Raw genomic sequence first — 24,031 nt, 5'->3', positions numbered from 1 at the left:
TGATTAAATTATATGGTGCTTGCAGTTAATTAGATTTAGAAAAGGATGTAATAGGTTTACAACTGATCAAATATTTCGTAATTCATCTTACGGAAATATGAAAAAAGTAAGATTTTCTCTAAAGAAATGTTAGCTTGGCTTTCCTCAGCATTTTGTAAAAATACCAAATCCCATTCGTAATTTGTTTTCTAATTCGAAGTCACTCGACTCACCGACAAAAGTCTTAACTTATTACGAGTCTGATTCTGCCGTAAGACTGTAATTGCCGGTGAGTTCATACCATATTAAACCGCCAAGAAAATAGTGAAATTTACTTCTTTTATTTGAGGCTGGAATAGATGTTTCAGGACCGAACATTGCTTAGTTAAGTCGCCAGTATTATGGTATCCATAAGTGTGATATCTGTAATTAATTTAGTTCCTAAGCGCGGAGTGTTTGTACTTATTTCCATAAACAGATTCCAACGGTTTTTTTGCATAAGTGTCATCATATATATATATACATATTATATATATTGACCGAATTAAAGATGTTTCAGGAGTTAAACATGGCATCGTATACACCGACAACACGTCAAGATCATAATGGGAACGGTCATCAACATAATGTCTATACACGATGCGGATTCGAAGATGTTGAATTCAACATACCGGTTCCTTCTTTCAGACGGTGACTTTTTGACATGCACTAACTGTCTATTTTTGCTATAAGGTGAGATTGTAGAAACAAAGGTATTTTTTGAAACAGTTATTATTAATAGATATATTGTTCTGTGCATCCTGTTTTCCTTTCAGGACGGAGCACACTTTAATGGATACCTTTCGAGAACGTTTAAATTTGCGTACATATCGTGAATCACTGGATACATTCACTTGTGATAATGAAATGCTTGATGAAGGTCTGATTTGCATATCATTTTCGCAGGATTCTACTGGTCTACCAAATTTGGTTAACAAACGAAAAAACTAGGCTTCTCGACTCCGGTTGGAAAGCTTAGTTTTTTCGTTTGTGAATGTCTTTTCATTCATTTATGCTCATCATTTTTAAAACTGCATTATCGCCTGCATTTTTACAACTGGATTTAGTGTACATGCCTCACAATAAAAAGACAATCAAAAAAGTGCACATACCTATTGCAGCTGCTTTATTATTGGAAATTGTAGATCTTGGACATCCGCCAGCTACGCATGACACACCACCCGGAACTCATATGGGTTCATTACAGTCAGATTCACTACTCAGTACAACGTTGCGATCAAGGTCTCGTTCAGATGCAACAAGCACTCCATTATTTTGCCGTCAGAGTGTAGGGACAATAGTGCTCTTTCCAAATAGATTAGAAAAACAATCAAAGAGTGAGTTGTTTTATCATGTATTAATATTACTGTTAATAGCATCGAAGATGGATCAAGAGAATTGTTTCAGCAGTGAAATATTTCGAAATATTGTCTGGTTTTTCCCATCTTTAATTTACTAACCAATTAAAAAATTTATCATTGCGTTGTGAATGCATTTCCAGGACATAACCGTCGTGTTCGTAATGAAAGACATAGCGTCTGCTTAACAGATTTACCAGAATTGAAAAGCTGTAGTTGGTCAGTGCCATCGAATCATCTATTTGCTGATGTAAAACCTGCCAATGTTTCTGTCACAAATGTTAATGGTCAGTGGCATCGACCATCAAGCGCAGTCGAAATGAGGTCGAGCATGTGGAATCTGACGGTACTAATTCTCACAATCTACAATTACATTTGATTTTTCTAGCGTGTAATTGATGTGGTTGAATTAACACTGAAACTGGCATTGGTAAACAGTCTTCGCTATGATGACATGAAAACCTCTCAGCTTTCGTTTCGCATCAGTATTCATGCAATGCTCTTATAACTTACTTTGCCATAAGAAAAAAACTTCTTTGTTATAAAATAAAAATAAAACGTCCGACATAAGTGATTGTCGATTTTGATCAGTACGATAATTTTATTTGCTTTTGTTATTAAACTTTGACGACATGTTGGACGACAAACATTTTTAGTCAGATGGTTGAAAAAGCATTCTAAAAATAGCACACCAACTTCACTTTTCAAGAACAGACGTGAAAGAATAGGTATGAAATTCGTATCAATGAAAGAAGTTCAAAATCATTTGGTTTTTTTATGCTGTGTTGTCTTTTCCATTTCAGTGTCACTCCAGTCCTATCCAGATCGAGGTTGATAGAAACGATACATTTGAAAAGCACCAGCCTTCCTTAAGTAGGTTCCGAACCGTTTTTGCAGAAAGCCAGTTACAACATTTAAACCTTTTGCTACATATAATACGTCGGTTTCCACTTTCTTTTAAGGAATTCAAATAAAATAGTGTTGATTAATAACTTTATGAAAGCTTTATATCCATTCGGTTACGTTGCATGTAATGAAAAATATGAAATTAGTTAATGAAATTAGTCATAAGTTAATGTTTTTGAAATTAGTCAAAATATGAAATTAGTCATAAGTTAATGTTTCTGTTAACGCAAACTTTTTCCAGTACATACTAGCCAGAAACGTGGAGTTTTTAATACCAATACGTTACCAAATGCACGGCGTGTCGAATCGGAACCGATATCACCATTCAGTAACTATGCAATTCTTATCAAAGAGGTTACGTTTATTAAAAAAAATTTAAATCTATTACCACTTTTTGTGAAATGAATGCAATTTATTTTTTTGCTGTGTATTGTTCAAATTGTTGAAAATTTGTGAAATATGATATGAAATGAATGATTAAAGAGTATGGGTGATAAAGTCAGGATGCGAATGATAAACCGATTAGCGATCTAGATCCAATCCACCTAATTCTATGTTAGAATAAGCAATTTAATTCAAACACTATCAAAATTAAATAGTGATACCAAATTCTTAAATACATTTCACAGTGTTTGTAGTTATTAAGTTGTAACTAACTAATTGTAGCTTGGAATTATTAACAAGTTAGGAGTGACGGAAGTAAGAATCGATGATCTTTCTAATGATCGAATGTCAGTTCTTATCAAAGGTTTATTAAATAGTAATGATCTGTTATTTCATGTCTTAATGTATTCATAAACAGGTTTCATTGTTTTAACTGCTTTGAGGAATGATTTTTTCCATTTACAAGTGTGTAAAAACAAAAATTGGGATTTTTGATTTTTGAAAAAAGTCATTCCTAATTAGGAAGAACTGGGTTTTCATTTTGATCGATTTACTTAAAGTAATGATTCCAATCGTTTTCGAAGTCTTTTATAAGCCATTTTTTTAGCGGATTTTCGATTGCACAGGTTTCGTCTTTTAACACAATTTTTCTTGTTCACTTATAAAGAAAATTTCAAGTTTATTTTTAATAAGTAAACCAGTTTGTTTCTGTTTGTCAAATTGATTGAATGGAACTAAAAAATGTATTAGGTTTTGGGAATTACTGTATCAGGTTTCGGGAAATAAAAGCAATTCACCTGGAATTTAGGTTAAATGAAACTGAATAGATTTGTATTATTACTGCTCAGTCCAATGTTCTCTGATATTTCGAAAAGGATTTTGAAGAGCTTGATATTTCATAAGTTGTAAGAGACTAGTTTATTATAATTCATTATTAAGGAAAATGAGCATGAAGTGTTGAAGTATTGGAAAGATTTTTTTTTGACATTCCCTTCTATGGGGCCTAATATGTATCTTTTTGCGAGTGATATGAAATCCTTGTTTAACGCAAACAGGTAAAAGTGCTTAGTTTTAAAGTTACTCAAATCTAACAGCAGTATTGCTTAATTCTCTTCTGTCATCCTTTCATCTCATTACTAAACATTGCTGCGTCATGCACACTTCATTCTCCATCTCGGTGAATTTCGTGCAGTATGGTTCGTGCGCCAACGTACACCTTTTCCATATATTTCCGAAGTTTGAAAGTAACAATATCCTTGCTTTATTCCGTATTCTGAAACTGTTACATTTATTTTGTCTAATTTTTAGTTTACACATTCAGTGAGCAAGTTCATTCGTAATTTAGTGCGCCTTATCTTTCTCGCTCGAACCATTCTTGAATATTTCAGCAACGGCGATTGGTTTGTTGTTTTTGATAATTTTCTACAAAAAAAAAAAACGTTAAGCAAGCGGAAGCATAGCTATATTACTCCAGCCGGTTAGTCCGCGATGCATTTCTGCTCTTTCTCATAATCTCCTCTTCATTCCAACCCTTTTCTATGGGAATGCGTTCTTTGATGTAAAATTAAATTCGTTTAGCAATAGTCGAACTAATTTTGCGATAAGTACCATTGGAGTTTCCTTTTTTTTTGTTGCTTTTCTATTTTTGTAATCCGAACCTTCTTCATAATTCTCTTTATCAGTCAGATATTTCGATAACGTTGACGCTATCATCTTGCGATCATCATGAAATCGCAAGAACCTATCTCCAAGACACAGTATGTACTCCTCTGGAAGCTGTTGCAGTCTTATGCGACATCACTTAGATCTTTACAGTTTTGTTTGAAAAGATTGAAATTCATCTCTTATACGTGTTTAACCAATTCTACATCCTTATGGCTTGGAAAATTATAGCCAATCGTATTAATGCTTAATAATGAAGACTTGAAACTGTTTATCAATGAATGAATTACATGGAACCTTAGTTCATCTTCGATTCAAAAAAATAAGACTGGTGAGTTTTCGAAGTACACTTTTTCCGACAAAAACAAAACAAAAAAAACTTCTTATAGTGGTCAGAATATGCGAAGTGTTAGGGAAGCAATTCTTAGGTATCTTTAAAAATGAACTATACAGAACATTCTCTCCTTTGCGAAAGAGATAATGCTTTATTACGAAGTATGTGCCGCACATTACGAAGACTTGCTTATTTCATTGTTAGAATGACGAAATATAGAACCTGCGAGTTAGCATTATTTCGAGACTTTGAAACCGTTCTGAAAAGTTGTAAAATCTTTTTTTTTAATTGTGAGATCTTTTTTGTTAACCGTAAATTTTTTTTTTTAACTTCAGTTAGATAATCCCGTTCTTATTATGGCATGGCGATTAACATTTCACAAATTTTTTTGGCATATCACCCGTGTAAGACATCAATTAAAATGTATCGAAGACTACAGTTCATTCGAGAAACATCATTCAGATGTGATTATATTACTTAGGTCTTTATTGAAATTTTAAAAATTTCCCGTGTCTCTTTCCCTATATTTTGTTATCAAAATTTTTTTCTGTTTAGAGAGTTATGTTTTTCTTGTTTAAAGAGTTATGTCTTGTAGGAGACGAACGCCCTATGGATACAAAGTTTCGGAAAACTTTTCTTAAATGTTTTATATAGGATGAATTATTAAAGTTTATCATCCTCGAAAACATGGATTAGAGAAATGAAATGTTTAGAGAATTATGTGAATTATTTTGGAAAACATTTCCTTTACAACCTATCAATTTCAAGATTTAACTGTATTCATACACTGTATACCACTAAAACGATGTTTATTAAAAAATAGCTATTAACAATTGCTGTCAAAAATCTCCCAACTTTTTAAAATCGCAAAAACTTTAAAATCACAAAATCTGGCGGATTTTCACTATATTTTTTAATTGAATTAAAACTTTTGCTGCACATCACTTGTTTACCTTTGAAAAGTGAATCGGTTGTACTCCAGAAATCGACGAAGCAGTGCGACAAAATATGAAGTCATGAGAGATAAGTGTGATTTGTATAGGATTTTTTGCAAATATTCCTTCGTTAGGTTAGTGGCGTACTTGGATTCCTGCATTTAGCTGTTCGGCACTTATTGGATTTTGTAGCTCAGTTTTTAATACATATAGCATCAGTTTTAAAATCTAGCAATTCTTCATTAGAAACTATCGAACGAACTCATCTAAAATACCTCATGTTTGGATAAGTCGGATGTTTGCTTTTTTTAATACTTGATTTGCTGCGACAACCATCAAAATTAATGACAGTTATGGAAATTTTTGCTATTACTGTTGACTGGTTTTGTGGAAAAACGGAAAACAGCATTGTAGGGAAAGACTTATAAAATAAACTTCATTAATCACTAATATTGGAAACAATATACAGCAGTGTTGGTTTTGCAGGAAATTATTAAAGTGTGAAAAGTTTTAGGGAAACATTAACACAATCTTAAGTATGTGGAAGTTCATAATGTTAATTTAAAATATTTCTCGGTCTTAATATTTCTAACAATCTCCTGTATTTTTATTTAATCACCTTTTAGGTTTATTATCATAATCATCAATAGTAATAATAATAATAATAATAATAATAATAATAAACAACAATCATAGTAACGACAATAACAATAGCGGGTAACTAATTTTTTAAGTGATATACTCCATTTCCTACTGAATAACTTTTGGGATGGGCATATTTCCATAAAGGTTGCGAGAATTTTATAGCTGTTAGTTGTATGAATATGCGATCAAAATCCTGTCAGTGATGTATGAAATCACTGACAAAATTTTGAGCACATATTCACACGACTAATATATATATGCACATATAAAGGTTAGTTACCTTCTGGCAAGAAGTGTCATATTTACAAAGCACTAAGAAAAGAAGGAAACATAAATATTATCCCATATTCGCTTTTTGTATAATTGTATTCTTGGTATTAATTTGAAAAGCTGAAGCTAAATATATTACAAGAACTGAAACTCTTTTTTTTCACATATTTATTGTTGAGTCAGAGCTAGCCTTAATTTATTAGTTCTCAAATTTATAGCATTATCCTAGACGTTTCGTTTTACTTTTAATCTTATTCCACGAATAGATTTGCTTGTATAGTGAATGTTTACTCTATTCTTATCTTAACGTATAACGGATTTTCCGTTCTTACACATTCTGTGAACTTAGTGCTAGGTCATAAAATTCGGGTTTTTCAGATTTCCATATCATTTTTATATGTTTCGTTTGTTCTTTCGTAATATTCCATAATTTCTTAAAATTCTTCCTTATTTTATACTTTACACAATGGAGGCTTTCGGATAATTAGTTTGTTGCATGTTTCCTGCAAGTACACTTCTACGACTAAAAACGAAAAAGATTCTGTTCATGCAAAGGGATCTTTTTTTTTGTCAGTGCCAAGGCAATTGAATAACTCTGTTGTTTGTACTAGCACGACACAACAATGACGTTTTGGCTATCTAAAATCTTGGTTGCGGAAATATACAACGAAAAACCCTTCATTGGAATGTGATCGACCACTTTCCGTTTTGAAAAATTCAAATACTGTTGGAAAATTGAGCGCTTCCTTGAATATATCAAGATATAAGTGTAGCGTTTTAATTCTGCTTATACACTTTCAATGATCTCAGTCTGTCTTTCATTTCTGCAGTTTCGGAAAACTGCTCCAGTCGTCCACTGTCCTCCAACCTCTTCATTGCTAGTAGATATGAACATCCAACTATCCACGATTTTAAAGGATGGCATTCAAATGCAAGAGAGAGTGAGTTTTTATTTTCTAGTTAAAGTTGTGAATTTCAGAGCCCATTTAATTTGTCGTCCGAGCAGTTACCATTATACCCTCCTTATGATGGAGCTACTCCCGAATTCTTCAAAGTTATTTTCGGTTTGCTTTACCTATTTCTAACAATTTTCTTTATAATTTTGATACACTGATAAATTTACTTTCCTACATCTTATTTTTGCTATTTTCAAACTAAATAATCTTCAAGAAATATGAAATGAAGTTGCAGAAAGTCAGGATGCTGTTTATTCATCATTCATGCGCGCACACAAATGCTACGATCTAATTCCTACGAGTACGAAGTTGGTGGTTTTTGATACTGAACTGACGGTTAGATTATTTATCTTCAAATTCAAAATTGTGTACTGATTTCAGTTTCACGGCCACTAATCATAAGACATAGATGCGCCAAAAAAATTCCAGACTAGTTCAAAGATGGAATTAGTTATTAAAAAGAATCAGATAAAAAGAATATAAAAAACTTATTATTTGGTATAGGAATATGTGGCTATCTTAGGTATTGCTAATTGTAACCATGCTTTGTAGTTTCTAATGAATTTCGACCTCTTTTTCTCTTTGATAGCAATGTTTTTGCCAAGCGAGACCTTATAAATACACTACTTTTGTATTACTTTACTAAACGGAAATACTAAGTGTTTAATAGAAAAACCCTTAATTTCTATTTCCTTTCATTTTACTGATTCGTTTCCCAATGTTCTAGTGGTGATTAGTTCCCACAACTGCTTTACAGGTGAAAAAGGCCTTTTTTGCTCTTATCTACAATGGAGTTCGGGCAGCCCCACTATGGGATAGCAAAAAGCAGGAATTTGTTGGCATGCTTACTATTACTGATTTTATTCGAATACTTCAAAAGTATGATCGTTTCCATTTATTTTGGAAATGTTGCAGTGTTACGAAATGCCAATATCTATAAGTGTTGTACTTTTCGATTTTCATTCATTAATCTTTAGCTTCTTCAACACTTATTATTGTGTAAACATCTACTACTGGAACTGTAGGAATACTTTTTATGAAATCTATTATGGCTTTGCTTTAATAAGTTGTATTCTCTGTACATTTCTTTGCTTCTAAATGCTTACTGCGGATAGAGCATTTGAATTGTGTCCCGTAACACTATGTTTTTAAAGTCTTTCTTGTGCTCTTTTGCGCATACGGTGCAGTCTTGAAATGATTTATGCACATCATTGCACAGTCTGAATCATTTTTTTTAATGAGAATTTTACAAGAGAATGGCGAGAGTTCCCAAAAGATTCAAACTGGTTAGCTATTTCATATCCGAAGCCTGTCACTTTTTATATGAAAATAGGTGGCATGAACATTTTCATGGCTACCTAATTTTTTAAATATATTGGCTTTTATTAAGTTATGTGTTATAGGTATTATACAAAAAATGGTTCGAAAAATGAAGGTATACAGGATCTTGAGAAACATAAAATAGCGAACTGGCGTGACGAACTAGAACGGGATGGTCATCTGAAACCACTGGCGTCCATAAGTCCTTCTGAGAGGTTTCCAAACCCTTGATCTAACATTTTAATTTTGTTATATTTTTCAATTACGAACTTAACTCGAAACTTCTGTTTTAAACGTTTTTGCTTTCGAAAATTCCGTTTTAAAAAAAACGTTATTCAGCCTTTACCAAGCAATTCATGTTCTCTGCAAAGAAAAAGTGCATCGTTTGCCAGTAATGGAAGAGTGTACTGGTAATATCGCTTTCATCCTTACTCACAAGCGATTGATAAAGTTCCTTTATTTATATGTTAGTTTTTTTTTTCACTAGTTTTCATTCTCAAAAATTTTCTTCATGAAATATTGTTTTTAAAGTAAATTTGATTTGGCTTCAGCTACTTTTACTGTAAGAAATAGTTTAATTCTAGCACCTTTCTTTTTTACTTTTTTTTGAACCTTTGAGAAGTCTATTATTAATAAGCTGATTAAAATTTGAATTGATTTTAGAGAATAAAAGTTGTCGCAGTAATCTTTCCTGTGATCAGTTTTTGTGCAATCTTTGAATTCAATCTTGAATGTGCAATCTTTTTTCCTGAAATAGATTGAAGAAATTAACGGACGATTTAGATGATTGATTTGCCCCGTCCATCCTTCATGGAGAAGACGCCTCTTGAGTTGGGGATCGGTACATGGAATAATGTTTTAACAGTTACTCAGAATACTGCACTAATAGATATTATGGATATATTCCTTTCTAAACGGGTGTCTGCTTTACCTGTATTGGATGACAATGCGAAAGTACGTTCTATTTCCTGGAAATTCAATTTGAAACTTTCATTGTATTTCATCATGTTACTTTTTTTTGTTTAATGGAATCGTCAATATGTGTAAGTTTATGCAGTTATGCCAGGAATATTGTTGGTGCATCGCATCATGTACCTGGTAAATATTCATAAAGAATAACCAAGTATATTAAAAAAATTAACCGTGACATCTTACAGGTTGTTGACATTTATGCTAAATTTGATGCTATAAATTTAGCAGCTAATAAATCATATATTGATTTGGGTGTTACAGCGCAAGAAGCTTTACGGCACCGTGTTGATGTAAGCTTCAATTTAATCATTTCTGGTTAATTTTTTCTAATAGATGAGAAACCCAGCAAATTTCTTAAAGGAATTCAATTTTTCAGTGGTTCGAGGGAGTACGTTGTTGTTCACCTGATGATTCACTAATGAAGACTGTAGAAATAATAGTTCGTGCCGAAGTACATCGATTGGTGGTCACTGATCACGATAAGAAAGTGATAGGGATCATCTCACTTTCAGATATATTACGGTTTTTGGTTTTAGAACCACCAGTTACACCACCTGGAAGTAAGTCATTTTGTTGTGCATCTGATCACCTGAACAGTAGATTTCAGCTAATCATTTGTGGATTTAGAGCTTTATTCGGCTGAGTCGAATGACGTAGTTTGATGCATCGAATTTCATTCACTTCGGAAAGAATCGTAGCACTCGACGGAAGTAGCTATTAAAAAAGTGGTAGCTGAAGTAATTGAATTGTTCACCTTAATAAAATAATATTTGCATTAAAATCAGGTGATATGAGATATCTATATATTGGTTAGTTTGAAATTCGACTTATAAAGTTTTCGTTGTAAAGCAGGAGAGCTCTTATCTCACTGTTTTTTAATACAATTAAACAGTTGCTTCCCATTCATGTAGAAGTATTCTGACTACTCAATACTTTTGTTTAGTGTTCAGTAATAATTTAGATGGTACTCCTGACTTTGCAATGGATGATATAATTGGAAGTAATGATGAAGAAATATATTGCTCGTGAAGTAAGATTACCTCCAACTTATTCAGTAATGAAGAAGAGATCGCTTTATTCTAAATTTGTATTCCAAGCGCTTTTAGCCTCTTGTAAATATTGTCTTCCGTTGTTTTTATAATAGATTCAGTACCTATTGTTTTTATTTTATATCACCCTTTGATTTATTTGTGTTGTGGTGCATTTCCGTAATTTTAGTTTCTTTACTATTGTTTCATTACAGAAGTAAGAGATTTGATCATTCGTTCAGAATTGAGAACGTACTCGTAGGTACATGTGAAACTGGTGATGGATATTGTTCTGAGATTAACTGCTTCGTACTTTTTTTGTATTTTTTTTTTTTGGGATTTGATACTGTAAAGCATCAGTTATTTTCATCATGTTATTTCCATTTTAGGTATTTTTTACTTAGAATACATGTCTTCCAGCAATGTGTTTTCAGAACATTTTCCAGCGATATTGTGTTTTTACCATTTAATATAGTACATTATAATTTAGATTGGGAGGGTTCATCTCTTGTTTTTTACACTATCAAGTTAAGTAATTGATCTGGTTTTTGTGCGATAGAGTTTTTTGAGGGTTGAAGCTGTGCGGAAGTCTCAGATCGAGAAGTGGTGATTGTATTCCGTAGGAATTATTTCAACATTATATATATATACATATATATAAAAGTTGCTTTATGAAAGAATGTATAAAAAAAGGTCCAAAACAAGTTCGGGTCCGCTTTGCTTGATGATAACAATCCAAGTGATGGTGCTATTATCAGGAAAGATATGAATGAATCCATTGGGTCTCATCCACATCGCATAATTTCGGGTTCATTGTGCTACTTTTCATATGTTTATTTCAAATAAATTTATTTTATTGTTTATCTTACGTATATTTGCAGTCTTGTCGAAAGGAAAAAGTTTTTTTTTTCTTCAGGTTTTTTAAAATTACTTGGAACAAAACATTTCATGATTGAAAGTAGTATAAAAGGAAAATCAAGTGTACAATCAGCGAAGCGAAGAGTGTACTGGTTTTGTACCCACTTGCCATTAGTGTTACCTTGCTTAAATTTGAATTTTGTATCCGGATGTTTTCATTAATCGTTGTAGGAGCCTTGTTAATTTCCAGTAAATTTTTCTATTGTTAATTTAAAGACCACAGGGTTTTGGAGAAGATTAGGGTTTGAAATGATTGAAACCATTTATTGAAGAGTTTGTAATTTCGGTGGTAAAGTTGGTCACTTTACCAGATCGTATACTTTATGCGTGTATTAGATAGGTGTGAATGGGTTTGAATTGTGGTTTAAGATACCGATAACTAAATCCGGATCTCGGTTAACTCCTTGTTTCATCTTTCTCATGGGTAGTCAAATAGTATTTCACTGGATCGTTTCCGACTAATTAGTTCTTGTAAGAAAAGGAGGAATATAGAGCTGCAAGCTTCTGAGGCTTTCCGTTTTTTCTTGGAAACGGCGTGATGGCGAGCGTTATGTTATTGTAGCTTAAGTTATGGACGGAAACTTATGAGGTGAGGTGGGGGCAGGTGGTCACTCTACCAGAAGGTGTATTATCAGAAGAAGAGTAATACCACCTTAGATTTTATATTCAAGCAAGGTCCTATAGATACAGAATACGGATAAGTATCCTAGTGGAAGCATGACGCTCTTCTTTTATTCAGACGCGCAATATAAAATACATAGGTTACAGAGGGAGAATGCTACCGTTCGGTGGACCTCCAACATTCCCTCCTTTGATGAATATACCACCAAACGCTGCTGCTGCAGCATCACAAGCAACTTACTTGCAGCAGCAAGTTATCATGCCACCACTGCAAAGAAGTAAGTTTTTTTATTATGAAGTTCAGTTCAGAAATTTTCATGACATCGCGAATTTCCATAAAGTCATTTGTTACAAATATCTTCCGGGACTCACAAGGAATTCTATACTTGACAAAGACTACACTCTCTTACATTCACATAATCCTTACTTTTAGTACCGATGATGGCCGTGAGTTCAGCACCAGCGCCGCTACAACTTCCCCAAGTATCGGTGGCTTCACCTGCTACTACACCTCGACCAATGCTTGTTCCACCCCAGATGCAGATTGAAATAGCTACTGCAGCGCATTCTCCTCGCACTTCCTCCATTGGTACTACCCTGATCACCAGTGATGTATGTCTGTTGATGCATAGTAATATATGATATTTTGATATGGAGTATATGTTCAGGAAAGAATTCAAACATAATCATGTATTGTATCCGAATTAGAGAAATTATCTATTTTGCAATTTTTTCTCAGTTTTTTTTAGTTAAAACATTTAGATTTGGTCTGAGCATACAGCATCTGATGGACGTGTATATTACTATAACAAAATAACAAAGCAATCTTCATGGCAAAAACCGGATGAGTTGAAAACTCCAGAGGAGGTATGTAATGGGTAGTTTTTCTCAACATTGCATTTGTTGTGAGCATTCCACACCTAACTTATCACTCTACTTTTTCACTACTTTCCAGAAAAAATTGGCTGCTGCAAAACTTTGGCGTGAGTACAAAACACCTGAAGGACGACCTTATTATTATAATATCGAAACTAAAGAGACTACTTGGATTTGTCCTAAAGATTTCGATCCCGCAGTTGTAACAAAGGGTGCTTTCTTTTCGTAAATTGTCATCAGTATGCAAGAAAAGATGTTACAAATTTGAATCATTGTTTCCAGATTAATCATAAAAGCAAGAATCCAGTTCAGGAATATTATTTCATGCTGTATACTATTACTATGTTACCAAAGGATTTCTTATTCAAACCTGGAAGAAAACTTATGACAATACTGGGAAATTGTTTTAGTAAAAAATGGTGCGGAATCGAAAGGAAGTGACACATTAAAAACAGAACCACAAAGTGGTGGAGAATCTGAATTGGAGAAAGCAGTGTTGGCCACACTGAAATCGCTTGAGCAACCTAATGTAAAACATAATCTTTCTTGAGTGGGATTCATTGTAATATAATCTGGTTATGGATTGATTTTCAGACATCTCAATCGTACCTTCAAAGTTTTAGGAACAAACAGAAAATACGAAAGAAGCAGATGCAGAAGATGCAGAAGAAGAGAAAGATTTGAAACAGAAGCAAAGTGATAAATTCCGAGATCTGCTGCGAGATAAGGTAAATTAATGCTTTTAAGGAAAATAAGACAGTTGAATGGATCAGGGAAATGTCTTACTTTCATTCTTCCATTGTTTTTGGATTTCATTCATTCATTATTTAACATTCATTATTTTTAGTATAATGAGGGGAAGATATCATCTACTAGTTCATGGGAACAAGCAATGAGATACATTCAACATGATCCTAGATTTCGAATTTTAAATAAAGTGAGCGAGAAAAAGCAGCTATTCAATGCATGGAAAGTGCAGAGACAAAAGGAAGAGAGAGTACGTCCCCGTTTTTTTTTTCCATTACTGAGTTTCAAAGACTTTTGGTTGTTGCCATGTATTGATTTTCTTTGGCACTGTCCTTCCGTTTACGTTAATTAATTTTTCATGATAACGCATGGCTGTTATTTTTGGTAATCCAGTTTCCCGCAAAACTGCAGCAAGCGGTTAAAGATTGTTGTTCGAAATACTTACTGGTGATCAGATGCCGGCTACTTCAAATTACTTTCCAAAAGTGTATTGTTCAGGATTACTCGACTCGAATTCAATTGGAAAGAGCTAAATCCGAGTCGAGTAATTCCCCTTGTTTAAGTCGGGAACGCACCTGAATTACGCACTACTAGAGATGCTATTAGAGTTCGGAAATGGAACATGATTAAGATTGGGAATGCTCTTTATTAGGTTTGGGAGAGGGAAAATGGTGAGGTAGCAGTTGTTTTTTTTTTCTCTATTAAAATTTTGAATACAAAAATTATTTATTTAGGAAAACAAGTTTATACAGTAGAGCATAGAATACATGATAAGTTGTGATTAATTTCTTTTTGTTGCAACAGAGACCCCTATTCGCTTTTTCAAGCTGAGTTTTTCATTCAGCACCACTAGGGCTTTCTGATAGTGCTCATCTTCGCTCAGTTCAGGCCACGTTTTTTCGATCGTCTTATAGAGGTCGGTGAATTTTTTACATAGTGATTCAGACTCTTCATTACTGATGCTGATAGCCCCCAGTGAACGGAATTGTTTATAAAATCGCCTGAAACAAGCGTAAAGTGCTAAGGTGTATTATCCGGAAATCAAAACAATACCAGTCATTTTTAGCTGTGATTTAAACATTTTTTTCCTTTGATATGTAATGCTGCAGCATTTACGGAAACTTCAAAAAAAAAAAAAAAAACAACAACCCACGCCATAGCAATATCTTTTCTGTAATAGAGTTTTCTAATCGGATAAGATACATTTGCGGAAGATTCAAAATGTGGTGGATTAGCTACATATACGTCGTACCACAATGGCCTCTCTTTCCACTTCAGCTGTCTGGAACGTAACAGTCCCGTAACTCTGAAGTAATGCTGAGACATTAGAATACTTTTACCTAACTCATTTTCTGCACACTTTTCCATTTCAGCTGTCCGGAATGTAACAATCCTGTAACTCTGAAGTAATGCTGAGAGATTAGAATACTTTTACCTCACTCGTTTTCTGCACACTTTTCTAAGGAAATCATTCCTTCACACATACTTTTCAGAAACTTATATTAAATTCATATTTAAGTAATAATAATTGTTTTGCTACATGCTCTAATTATTGCATAAGTCATAAAGTCATGGAACTTATATAATAATATGATGTGCATTACATTCAAAAGTATGTATAAGTTCGAACTGAGTTAATATATTCAAATAACCTGTAAAAGATCGACCCAGCAGTTTCCTTTCGAACGAAGTGTTGCGCCATCTTGCCGTCTTTGCTTTATTGCTCAAAGATTCAGAAAGAGTAAAATAATCCGTAACGATATGTTACGCGCATAATGTTGAAATATGTGTAACTCTGGAATTTCTGTGTGTGAAATTAAAATAGACTTACTGGAAGTGACAGGTGACGTGAAATGTTGGGAAGATGCCGATTTGTTAAGATATTATCTGAAATGGAGACTGTTGACCTACTAAGAACTGCTTGGCTGACCTTTCTGATTAGCAGGAATCAGCATCTAATGGGCATAGGAAAAGAAGAATGACGCAAGGCAAATGTCAGCTGTTCGTTTTTTGTTGGAAAGTTGCCAATATAGGCAGACTCTATCGCATGTATAGCTTCAATTATTGTAGCGTAGTGGACATTTGAAATATTCAGTTTTATTAGTTCTCTTTGGTATTTAAGGATGAGAAACGTCTTGCTATCAAAAAAGCGAAGGAAGATTTGGAAGAATGGTTGCAGAATAATCCAAAAGTACGACCAACTATGCGTTACTCCAAAGCAGAAGTACTTTTTGCTGACGAACCTATCTGGAAGGCTGTCCATGAAGGTGAACGGAAAGAGATTTTTGCAGATGCATTGGTAAGTGCAATCAACCGTTGTCATGACAAATGTGATTTTCACCTCCACGTACCGTATATCCATTCTCTCAGGGTATTCATCCATCTGTACATGATGTGACAGTTTACCAGGCTGACATATTATGTCACATGATTTAACTGTGTGTTCGATAGCTAAATTGTAGTTCTCTTCCAAGAGTTGTTAAATGGTTATGTTCGACATGCAGTCGCATTTTTACTAGAAGATCGCAGCTAATGTCGAGATGGTTTTAATTCTGATACCACATGTAAATTTAGAAAAATTCGTGCTCCAAGTATTAGGTTCTTGAGTCGTGGTAATACAAGTGCGTATGTTCCAGACATTCACTTTTTAATCAATGTGATTATTGCTGTGCTTGAAATTTTTTACTTTGGATGATAAAGAAGAATTTACAAAAAATGAAACGGCTGCGTGCGAGAATAGGCATGGAAGAATGTTCATTCTGAAATGCATCGTTTTACACGGAGCTCTTTGTAGGAGTTCATAGACAAACGTGAAAAAGAAAATGCGAAAGCTGTCCGCCGTAGAAATGTTCAGGCTTTAGCCGACATTCTGGAAGGGATGGAGGAAATAACTTATCGAACAACGTGGGCGCAAGCCCAACGTCTTCTTATTGAGAATCCTTCATTTGCCAATGACAGCACATTACAAAGTGAGTCATATTTAGCTAAGATTTTACTATTGCTAAGCTTGTATAAGTTGTTGAAAATTGAATTCGTTTATTTCAGTGGAAATGCCTATGTTAGTTTTTAAGCATGCTTGGTTTTTATGCTGATATTTTTTTAATATGCAATTGAAAATTTGAAGTGAGAAACTGGAAAAGATTGCTGCTTAACGGAATTGCTTAGATATGGACAAAGAAGATGCGCTCATTGTTTTCGAAGAGCATATACGTACGGCAGAAAAGCATTATTTAAAAGAAAAGGATATGGAGGAGCGTCGAAGACGCCGACAAGAAAGAAAAATACGTGAAGCTTTTCAAGCTTATTTAGTGGAACTGCATAAACGAGGTTGGTTGTTTTTCCGCACTAATACCAATATTACTTTTTAACTTTGTCAATTTTGTTTCTTTTTGAGCATATAAGGGACGTAAAGTTCGGTTATTAACTGTGGGTTATTGGTGGTTTTTTGATGCTTCTGTTTATTGAGATCAACACAGTCGCTTATTGGAAAAATTTTGACTCCGATATTCCACTGCAGGTGAATTGACTTCAATATCGTTATGGAGTGAACTGTATCCTGTCATTTCTGCAGACTCACGTTTCGATAATATGTTGAAACAATCGGGTAGCACACCGCTAGATTTGTTCAAGTTTTATGTAGAAGATTTAAAAAGTCAGTTTGGTCAAGATCGACGAGTGATAAAAGAAATTCTAAAGGTAATCTGGCTTTTCCATTCTTGAAGTAATAGATTTTTTTTCTGAGCTGGATTATGAGCTGTAATTGTAGGACTTGAATGTGACAGTCGAAGTGGGCACAACTTTTGATCAACTTTGCAAGTGGGTATCATCTGATGAAAGAGGCAAAACCGTTGATCCGGGTAACATGAAACTTTGTTATAACTCCTTGGTAGAGAAAGCAGAAGCTAAAGAAAAAGAACAGGAGCGTGAAGAAGCAAGAAAGGTTGGATATGAATACACATACATTTGGGGTGAATTAATAAAAGTTAAATGACTTCATTAATTGATTAACCAGCAGAAAAGTTGCTCCTTTCATTTTGGAAAAAAATGTGAGGGACTTTCAGTGCCAAGAAAAATGGAACATAGAACTTATGGTTGGGTCATAGCTAAAATGATGAGCAGGATATAACAAAGAGAGAATTACACAAACGGAATAGAATTATATCTCTCCGGATCATTATATCTCTTTCAGAGAAGGCGACATGAAACAGCATTTCGAAATATTCTGCGAACTTTGGTCCCTCCGGTTGAACCAAACTCGCAGTGGGAAGTTATACGTCCAAAAATTGAAAACGAAGAAGCGTTCATTACAGTTGAAACTGAACAGCTTCGAGAGAAATTCTTCAATGTGAGGTTTTTTAGTGATTATAATTTCTTCTTATGTACCAAATTGTAGAAAAAGCCTTGTATACGTTCTAGTTTGGTGATCTAATACTTAATAGCAAGGTGAATATGCATTTTTTCTTTTTTTTTTTAAACTTGAATATTAGACAGTTGAATTTATAAATTCAGTTTTAAAAATCAGTTTCGAATTACAGGATTACCTCCAGAATCTAGCAGAAGCTTGTGGTCATCATCATGGTTCATCAAAGAAGAAAAAAAAGGATAAGAAGAAGCGTCGAAAGGAAGAAGTAAAATTTCTACAAATTACTTGTTCGCTTTTTACATCAATTTTGATAAGGAACTGCAAATTACTATAACTTTAGAAAGAAAGCGAAACAGAAGGCGAAGCAAAACCAAAGAAAAAAAGGAAACACCACAAATCGGATGTAAGCGATGAAGAAAGAGGTGATTGTTTTACCTTTATTTGTGAGTTTACACGTCATGACACATTTCGTCTTAGTTTGTTACATTTAATTTTTTATATAGTTTTTATAGATTTGACACATCTTGGTGTCTTTTTTGAGAATGTTAAGAATTTTTAAACTGAACTCTTCAGCGAAATAATATATTTGCGGATTTACTAAGTAGTTTACTCCTTTCAAGTTTTTTTTCGCAAGAAATGATAAATATAAGGCGAATTACAGGAACAGAACGAAAGCGTAAAAAGAAGAAAAAACGGCTACTCTCAAAATCTTGCTCAAGGTCGCAATCTGTAGTAAGTGCTGATCTTCATAATTACTGAGAAATATTATATTTTCTTCGACCTTGCTTGTTACGATATTAGCAACTAACTACAAGCATATCAACAACCCATAATATGAGTTAATAAAACAATTATTAAACTGGTCAAACAAGAGTTTAGAAGAGCGGGGTAAGATATCTCGGAAGCGTAAGTGGTGATATTTGAATAGGCAGGTTTTCCGGCTGTTAATATATAATGAAGAATTATATTGGGACATTAGCAGCCAACAAAATCAAGCTTTTACCAAAATCAAATCAAAGAACAGACCTGTGAAAATGGAGTAGGCAGCTGCATTATCTGAACGATTTATCACAATTACGCACATACCTATTATATATATGATTTGTAGGAACCTGTTGAAAAACAATCCAAAGAAGAAGAAGAGTCTCCACTGCAGCAAGTATGTTGTTAATCTTACGGTATAATAGCTATATTTCATCTATCAATGCTGTCACATTTGACGATATTCAGACTGTGAATTGATCTTTTAGGATGGAAGTAATGAATCGGAATTAAGTGAAGGCGAGTTGGAGCGGAAAAGGAAAATTTTACTAAATAAACTGGATGTATCTCCTCAGTCATCCTAAGTATATTTATTGTATGCTTTGAGGGTTAGAGGTATTCGATGAAGGAGTGAAAAGGATTTATGTGATGATAAAGTTAAGAAGGGAAAAAGGAGAGCAAGTTTTGTCAAAATAATTGCGAATTTGTGTTTAAACTGAATGGTGAACAAAAGTTGGTTTACTGCACTTCATTTTTTATCATTCTTTTTGTTTGGGGGTGGGGTTTCATGTTTTAATTCTTAAAACGTGGCATCCTCTTATCTGTTTTCTACTATTTTATGGCAATGATTGAAACGAAGTTTTTAACTCTTTGCAGCTCGTATAAATATTGTTGCAGTAGTTTTTGTTTTATTATGCATGTTTTTAATGGGCTAAAGTTTGATTTTATTGCCCGTTAATAAATGTTCAGAATTCAAGTTTGATGCTTAAAGCATTCAATATTATAATGGTTTGACCGTATGTTTAATAACTGCTGTACTTATTTTTTGATCGAAGAAGATAACTGCTAGTAGATAGACTTCATTCTAGTTTTCATAATTTAAAAATTTTTTATTGCTACCAGGATGCGCATAATCTTTGTGTAAACTTTACACTTAACTCAGGTCCGGTGTCAGACATTAGAATTTGACACAGGACGTGAGTTAAGTCCGGAGTGAGGATGAATAACATGGAGTAAATGAAGAGATGGACTAAAATTTAAGCGAAAAGGATTTAAATCGGAGCATAATTTCGGGAAACTTTGAAATATTATCGTTCAGTAGAATAACTGGAGGATAAGGATGTATGCAATTCTATTAATTGATAATTTGTTATTTAGCGTTTTCATTTTCCTTGTTATCGTCTAATATTGAGCTAAATATGTCGAAACAGACGAAGTTTCCGATGGGGATCGACTCGAAGAAGGTACATTCTTTTTAAGATCAAAGGCAGTTCGAGGAGTGGAAGAGGAAGATCGGCAGGGTAAATCAGGTAGAAGTGACGTTGAGCTACGGTTATATTATCTCATATTCTAGCTATGTATAAAGTATATATTTATTTGAGAGTATTGAATTATCAGCCAAGTGAATGGTCATGTCCATTGTTCCTTCATTGGATATACTGAGCACGATGAATCGAGTATTTAATATATGTTAACTTATACATCTTGTTCGACCGAAATTATAGTAGAAGAGACGAAAACAGTAATTATGTTGCCATTAGAATAATTTATGTTTTCTTATTGTTTTAAGATCAGTGGTGAGCTATTCGCTCTCACATATGGGGCTTTGGTGGCAGAACTACTCCGAGATTTGGAAAACCCTCTGGCGGTTAGTTATATATGTTTCTCTTTGTGTTGACAAAGTCGACTTTTACTCGTCCATAATTCTTAGTATTTCTCTTAGTCTGTTCTTTTCATGTTCCTGTTTCGACTTATAGATTAAAGTAATTTTAGGTTAATCGACAGCTAGACAAAATGGGCTACAATATAGGACTACGATTAGCCGATGATTTGCTGGCAAAGAATTCTCAAATTCAGCGTTGTACAGACATGCATCAAGTTGCTGATGTGCTCGCGAAAATTGCTGTACGCAGTTATCTTGGTGAGAATGGCAGTTCTGGAAAGTCTTAATTTTTTTGTCGTTATCCGAAATGCCATCGCTTTGGATCTTGATCCCATTTAATCTTGTTCAAAAATTATTTTATTGAAACTCTTGATGTTTTTAATTAACCTCCACATGCGGTTCTGTATGTAGCCATTTTTTCACGAAACTTCCACTGCAAATAATGTATCAGAGTGAATTTGATCTGTTTTAGGAGTAACTGCGCAAGTGTCGAACTGGAATTCTCGCAATGACGAGTTTTCTCTCGTCCTTGATGCGAACCCTTTAGCAGAATTTGTTGAAGTACCACCCGAGTTAGCACAAGACCTTAGGTAAAGATCAGTTCATGTGACAGTTATTTCCTTTCTTCTGGACACTTTTGTTGTAAGTTTGGACAAGTTTTTAATAGGAAGTAAGATATCTGCGATTAATACTTAGCTGGTACTTTTGGGTATTGCATTGGCTTCGTCGAGCCTATAGGTTGGTAGAAAGACAAACGTCATATGTATATATATATATATATACTTTTATCTTTGCCGAACTTATGATGATAACTGTTATCGTATACATGAAACAAAAATACATCGAAATTTATATCAGAAATCTTTTTCGGTAATGGTCGGATGAGAGTCATTACCATAAATTCGGCAAAATCCGTAAAGCAAAACAAGGAAATGAACTCAGTTCATTCGATCTAATTGGGAGAGGGGAGGAACTAGAGATGGGCCAAATTTTCCCGTTTATCTTCTACGAGGTAATAAATTTTAAGGTATTCACAAATACTTTGTGGCGCAATACGAGGAGCTTTGGAAATGATGCACATGGAAGTGCAAACATTTATCGTGCAGGAGCACAGTCAGAGTGTTGAGATCAGAGTAAAATTCATTCGAATATTACAAGAATCAGTCCCACCTGGAGATGATTAGTTTCCTTGTTATTGTAATTGTTATGTTTTCCGTTCTCCAAACATTTCACTACCACTTGCTAGAAATTGTGCATCATTAATTTTATACTGTATAAAAGCGTTTTTTTTTGACTACTTCATTACGGCCTTTACTTTGGTATACTTGCTGCCACCTGAAGTCGATCTCTTCCGAATCTACGAAGCTTATCCAAATTTAAATCAATGTTATACATTAAAACAAATTAATTTGGCTTGCTGTCAGGAACTGCTGGGAATCCTTTAACTGTTTAATTATTTCCTTTGCTCATTCCTTTTAGTAATTTCGAGATACTGTTTTTTTTTTTCACTTTCGATCCCTACTTACTGGAAAAACATTTCGGAATTTAAAAAGACTGCCAGAAAAGTTTTAAGATGATTCTATTGGTTTATCACAATTATAACAAACAGTTTTTTGAATAAACAATCTCCTTTTCTTAATTATGTCTGCAATAAAAGCAGCTTTTCTTGGACATATCGCGAGATGGAGAAAGAGTTGTATGTTTTTCTTTCTAGTTTTTCTTCAAAATAAAAGGAATTATTTGCGCAGATCAGAGCCAGACTTCTGTGTGACACTTTATACCATCCAATTCTGGCTTATACGTTTGTCCCTACCTGTCCTCCCGCTACACTGTCCATGATCTCTGGGAAGATTTGCGACCATTAGATGCTTCTCTACTTTTTTTTGGATATTATTTCTTACCTATTCATTCAAGGCGGAATATGTTGACAGGGGTAATTCATCCTACGAGGCAACCGGAAGAGAATGGAAGATCTGCGAAAGTAATTTGCGTTATTTAGTGGAATAATTTAGGTAGTTCCTTTGCATTAGCTTTTTGTATGCATTGATCCAGCTTAAGTAAAATGAAGATCAGTGGACAACGAAATATCCAGTTTCCTCATGCATATAATCGGAGAATTCACGTCCAGCTGTGAATCGTTGTTTCGTCAGATCGACAAGAGCATGCAACAACGATATAAATGTGAGGCGAATGCAAAATAACGCCGAGTAGGATCAAGGGTCAAAGTCTGCAGGTGCGATGTTCGCAGGGTGAGATTCATATATTAGATTTTATAGGTGGTGCTCTCTTCGATGACCTTAAGCTGGTCCCAAAGGATGAAGATCCTTGTTGATGTTTCACTCCATCTTTGAAACAAGACTTAGTCAGTGAACTGTTTCATAGAAGCAGCAAGACCAACTTGACCCTCAGAGAGTGATCAGTAGAAAAAGTGACATCATTAACCCCTATGTTATTCATCGTCTTAGCACCTTTTTGTTGATGAAATGACCGCCACAACATTAACTGCCTACAGGCCATGGATCCCCGTGAGTGCAAATCGAATACGTTTAGTCGAATACCTACAATCCGTTTAGCTGCAATAAGTTGAAGGGATCCTAAGATTCGCTACTTTTACAATGTACGGTAGATTGGGAGTGTCATCGTTTTGTAGAGTGGTGCTCATTACGGCAAGCTGTGATATGACATTAATTTCTCGTACGCTCGGTAGATAGCTAGTGACTCGTGGTTGTGAATGATGCGTGAGTGTGCTATGAAGATGCGAGTGTGTTAATGGGGCGGGTATCCCTTGGATTGCTTCTTTTATTGATCTTTCAAATGGCAGAATATACCGCTAATTTCCGTCTTGTTTAGTTTCTGTTGCGTACAAAAGTGATAGGGATGTGTTCTACACAAGTTTTTCAACACACTCCTCAAATGATATGCATAGAGAAGTTCTTGAGGGATAAGTGATGAGAGGATAGCGTACGAACTCCTGCTTTCAGTGGACACGACTTTTCAATGAACTGTCGAGAAGCACTTGTTCATAAATCAAACTAATCCTGAGGCTTCCTCAGATTCACCAAGCTTCCTTCCTG

The 24,031-nt window shown here is 34.2% G+C and overlaps 3 protein-coding genes across 3 annotated transcripts; all 3 read left to right on the top strand.

The window, feature by feature from the left end:
* Window positions 1–529: 529 nt before the first annotated feature.
* On the top strand, window positions 530–11,074 carry LOAG_17790 (AMPK-gamma subunit; the record flags this gene model as incomplete). Its single annotated transcript, XM_020450453.1, has 15 exons — window positions 530–669; window positions 795–898; window positions 1,164–1,355; window positions 1,520–1,722; window positions 2,180–2,249; window positions 2,524–2,636; window positions 7,492–7,576; window positions 7,704–7,804; window positions 8,226–8,347; window positions 8,872–9,003; window positions 9,128–9,254; window positions 9,572–9,742; window positions 9,946–10,050; window positions 10,137–10,320; window positions 10,722–11,074. The coding sequence occupies 15 exons, from the start codon at window positions 530–532 to the stop codon at window positions 10,787–10,789; spliced, it is 1,917 nt and encodes a 638-aa protein (XP_020305862.1). The 3' UTR covers window positions 10,790–11,074.
* A 1,391-nt stretch (window positions 11,075–12,465) lies between these two features.
* Window positions 12,466–20,046, top strand: LOAG_17789 (WW domain-containing protein). Its single transcript, XM_020450452.1, has 18 exons — window positions 12,466–12,605; window positions 12,761–12,939; window positions 13,090–13,194; window positions 13,283–13,415; window positions 13,614–13,732; window positions 13,827–13,931; window positions 14,051–14,200; window positions 16,073–16,249; window positions 16,745–16,919; window positions 17,116–17,277; window positions 17,468–17,646; window positions 17,717–17,890; window positions 18,140–18,295; window positions 18,486–18,578; window positions 18,654–18,735; window positions 18,975–19,045; window positions 19,422–19,472; window positions 19,564–20,046. Exons 1-18 carry the CDS (start codon window positions 12,482–12,484, stop codon window positions 19,657–19,659), a joined length of 2,331 nt encoding a protein of 776 aa, XP_020305861.1. The 5' UTR covers window positions 12,466–12,481; the 3' UTR covers window positions 19,660–20,046.
* Window positions 20,047–20,089: 43 nt separating this feature from the next.
* Window positions 20,090–22,240, top strand: LOAG_01022 (trappc3-prov protein). The gene is made up of 5 exons (XM_003136562.2): window positions 20,090–20,538; window positions 20,865–20,942; window positions 21,068–21,215; window positions 21,430–21,547; window positions 21,985–22,240. The coding sequence occupies exons 1-5, from the start codon at window positions 20,494–20,496 to the stop codon at window positions 22,139–22,141; spliced, it is 546 nt and encodes a 181-aa protein (XP_003136610.1). The 5' UTR covers window positions 20,090–20,493; the 3' UTR covers window positions 22,142–22,240.
* Window positions 22,241–24,031: the final 1,791 nt, after the last annotated feature.

The sequence above is a fragment of the Loa loa genome, assembly GCF_000183805.2.
Source record: "Loa loa unplaced genomic scaffold supercont3.129, whole genome shotgun sequence".
In the NCBI taxonomy this organism is placed as follows: Eukaryota; Metazoa; Nematoda; class Chromadorea; order Rhabditida; family Onchocercidae; genus Loa; species Loa loa.
The sequence above is the reverse complement of the archived record's forward strand: the minus strand, read 5'-3'. Positions and strand labels throughout refer to the sequence as shown.

Excerpts from the sequence above, each read along its gene's own strand:
- LOAG_01022 (XM_003136562.2), top strand. The coding sequence starts at position 20,494 with ATGTCGAAACAGACGAAGTTTCCGATGGGGATCGACTCGAAGAAG. Across the intron at positions 20,539-20,864 it reads TGGGGATCGACTCGAAGAAG|ATCAGTGGTGAGCTATTCGC; the intron begins GTACATTCTTTT and ends TATTGTTTTAAG. Across the intron at positions 21,548-21,984 it reads GAGTTAGCACAAGACCTTAG|GTATTCACAAATACTTTGTG; the intron begins GTAAAGATCAGT and ends ATAAATTTTAAG.
- LOAG_17789 (XM_020450452.1), top strand. The coding sequence starts at position 12,482 with ATGCTACCGTTCGGTGGACCTCCAACATTCCCTCCTTTGATGAATATA. Across the intron at positions 12,606-12,760 it reads CATGCCACCACTGCAAAGAA|TACCGATGATGGCCGTGAGT; the intron begins GTAAGTTTTTTT and ends CCTTACTTTTAG. Across the intron at positions 18,736-18,974 it reads TGTAAGCGATGAAGAAAGAG|GAACAGAACGAAAGCGTAAA; the intron begins GTGATTGTTTTA and ends GGCGAATTACAG.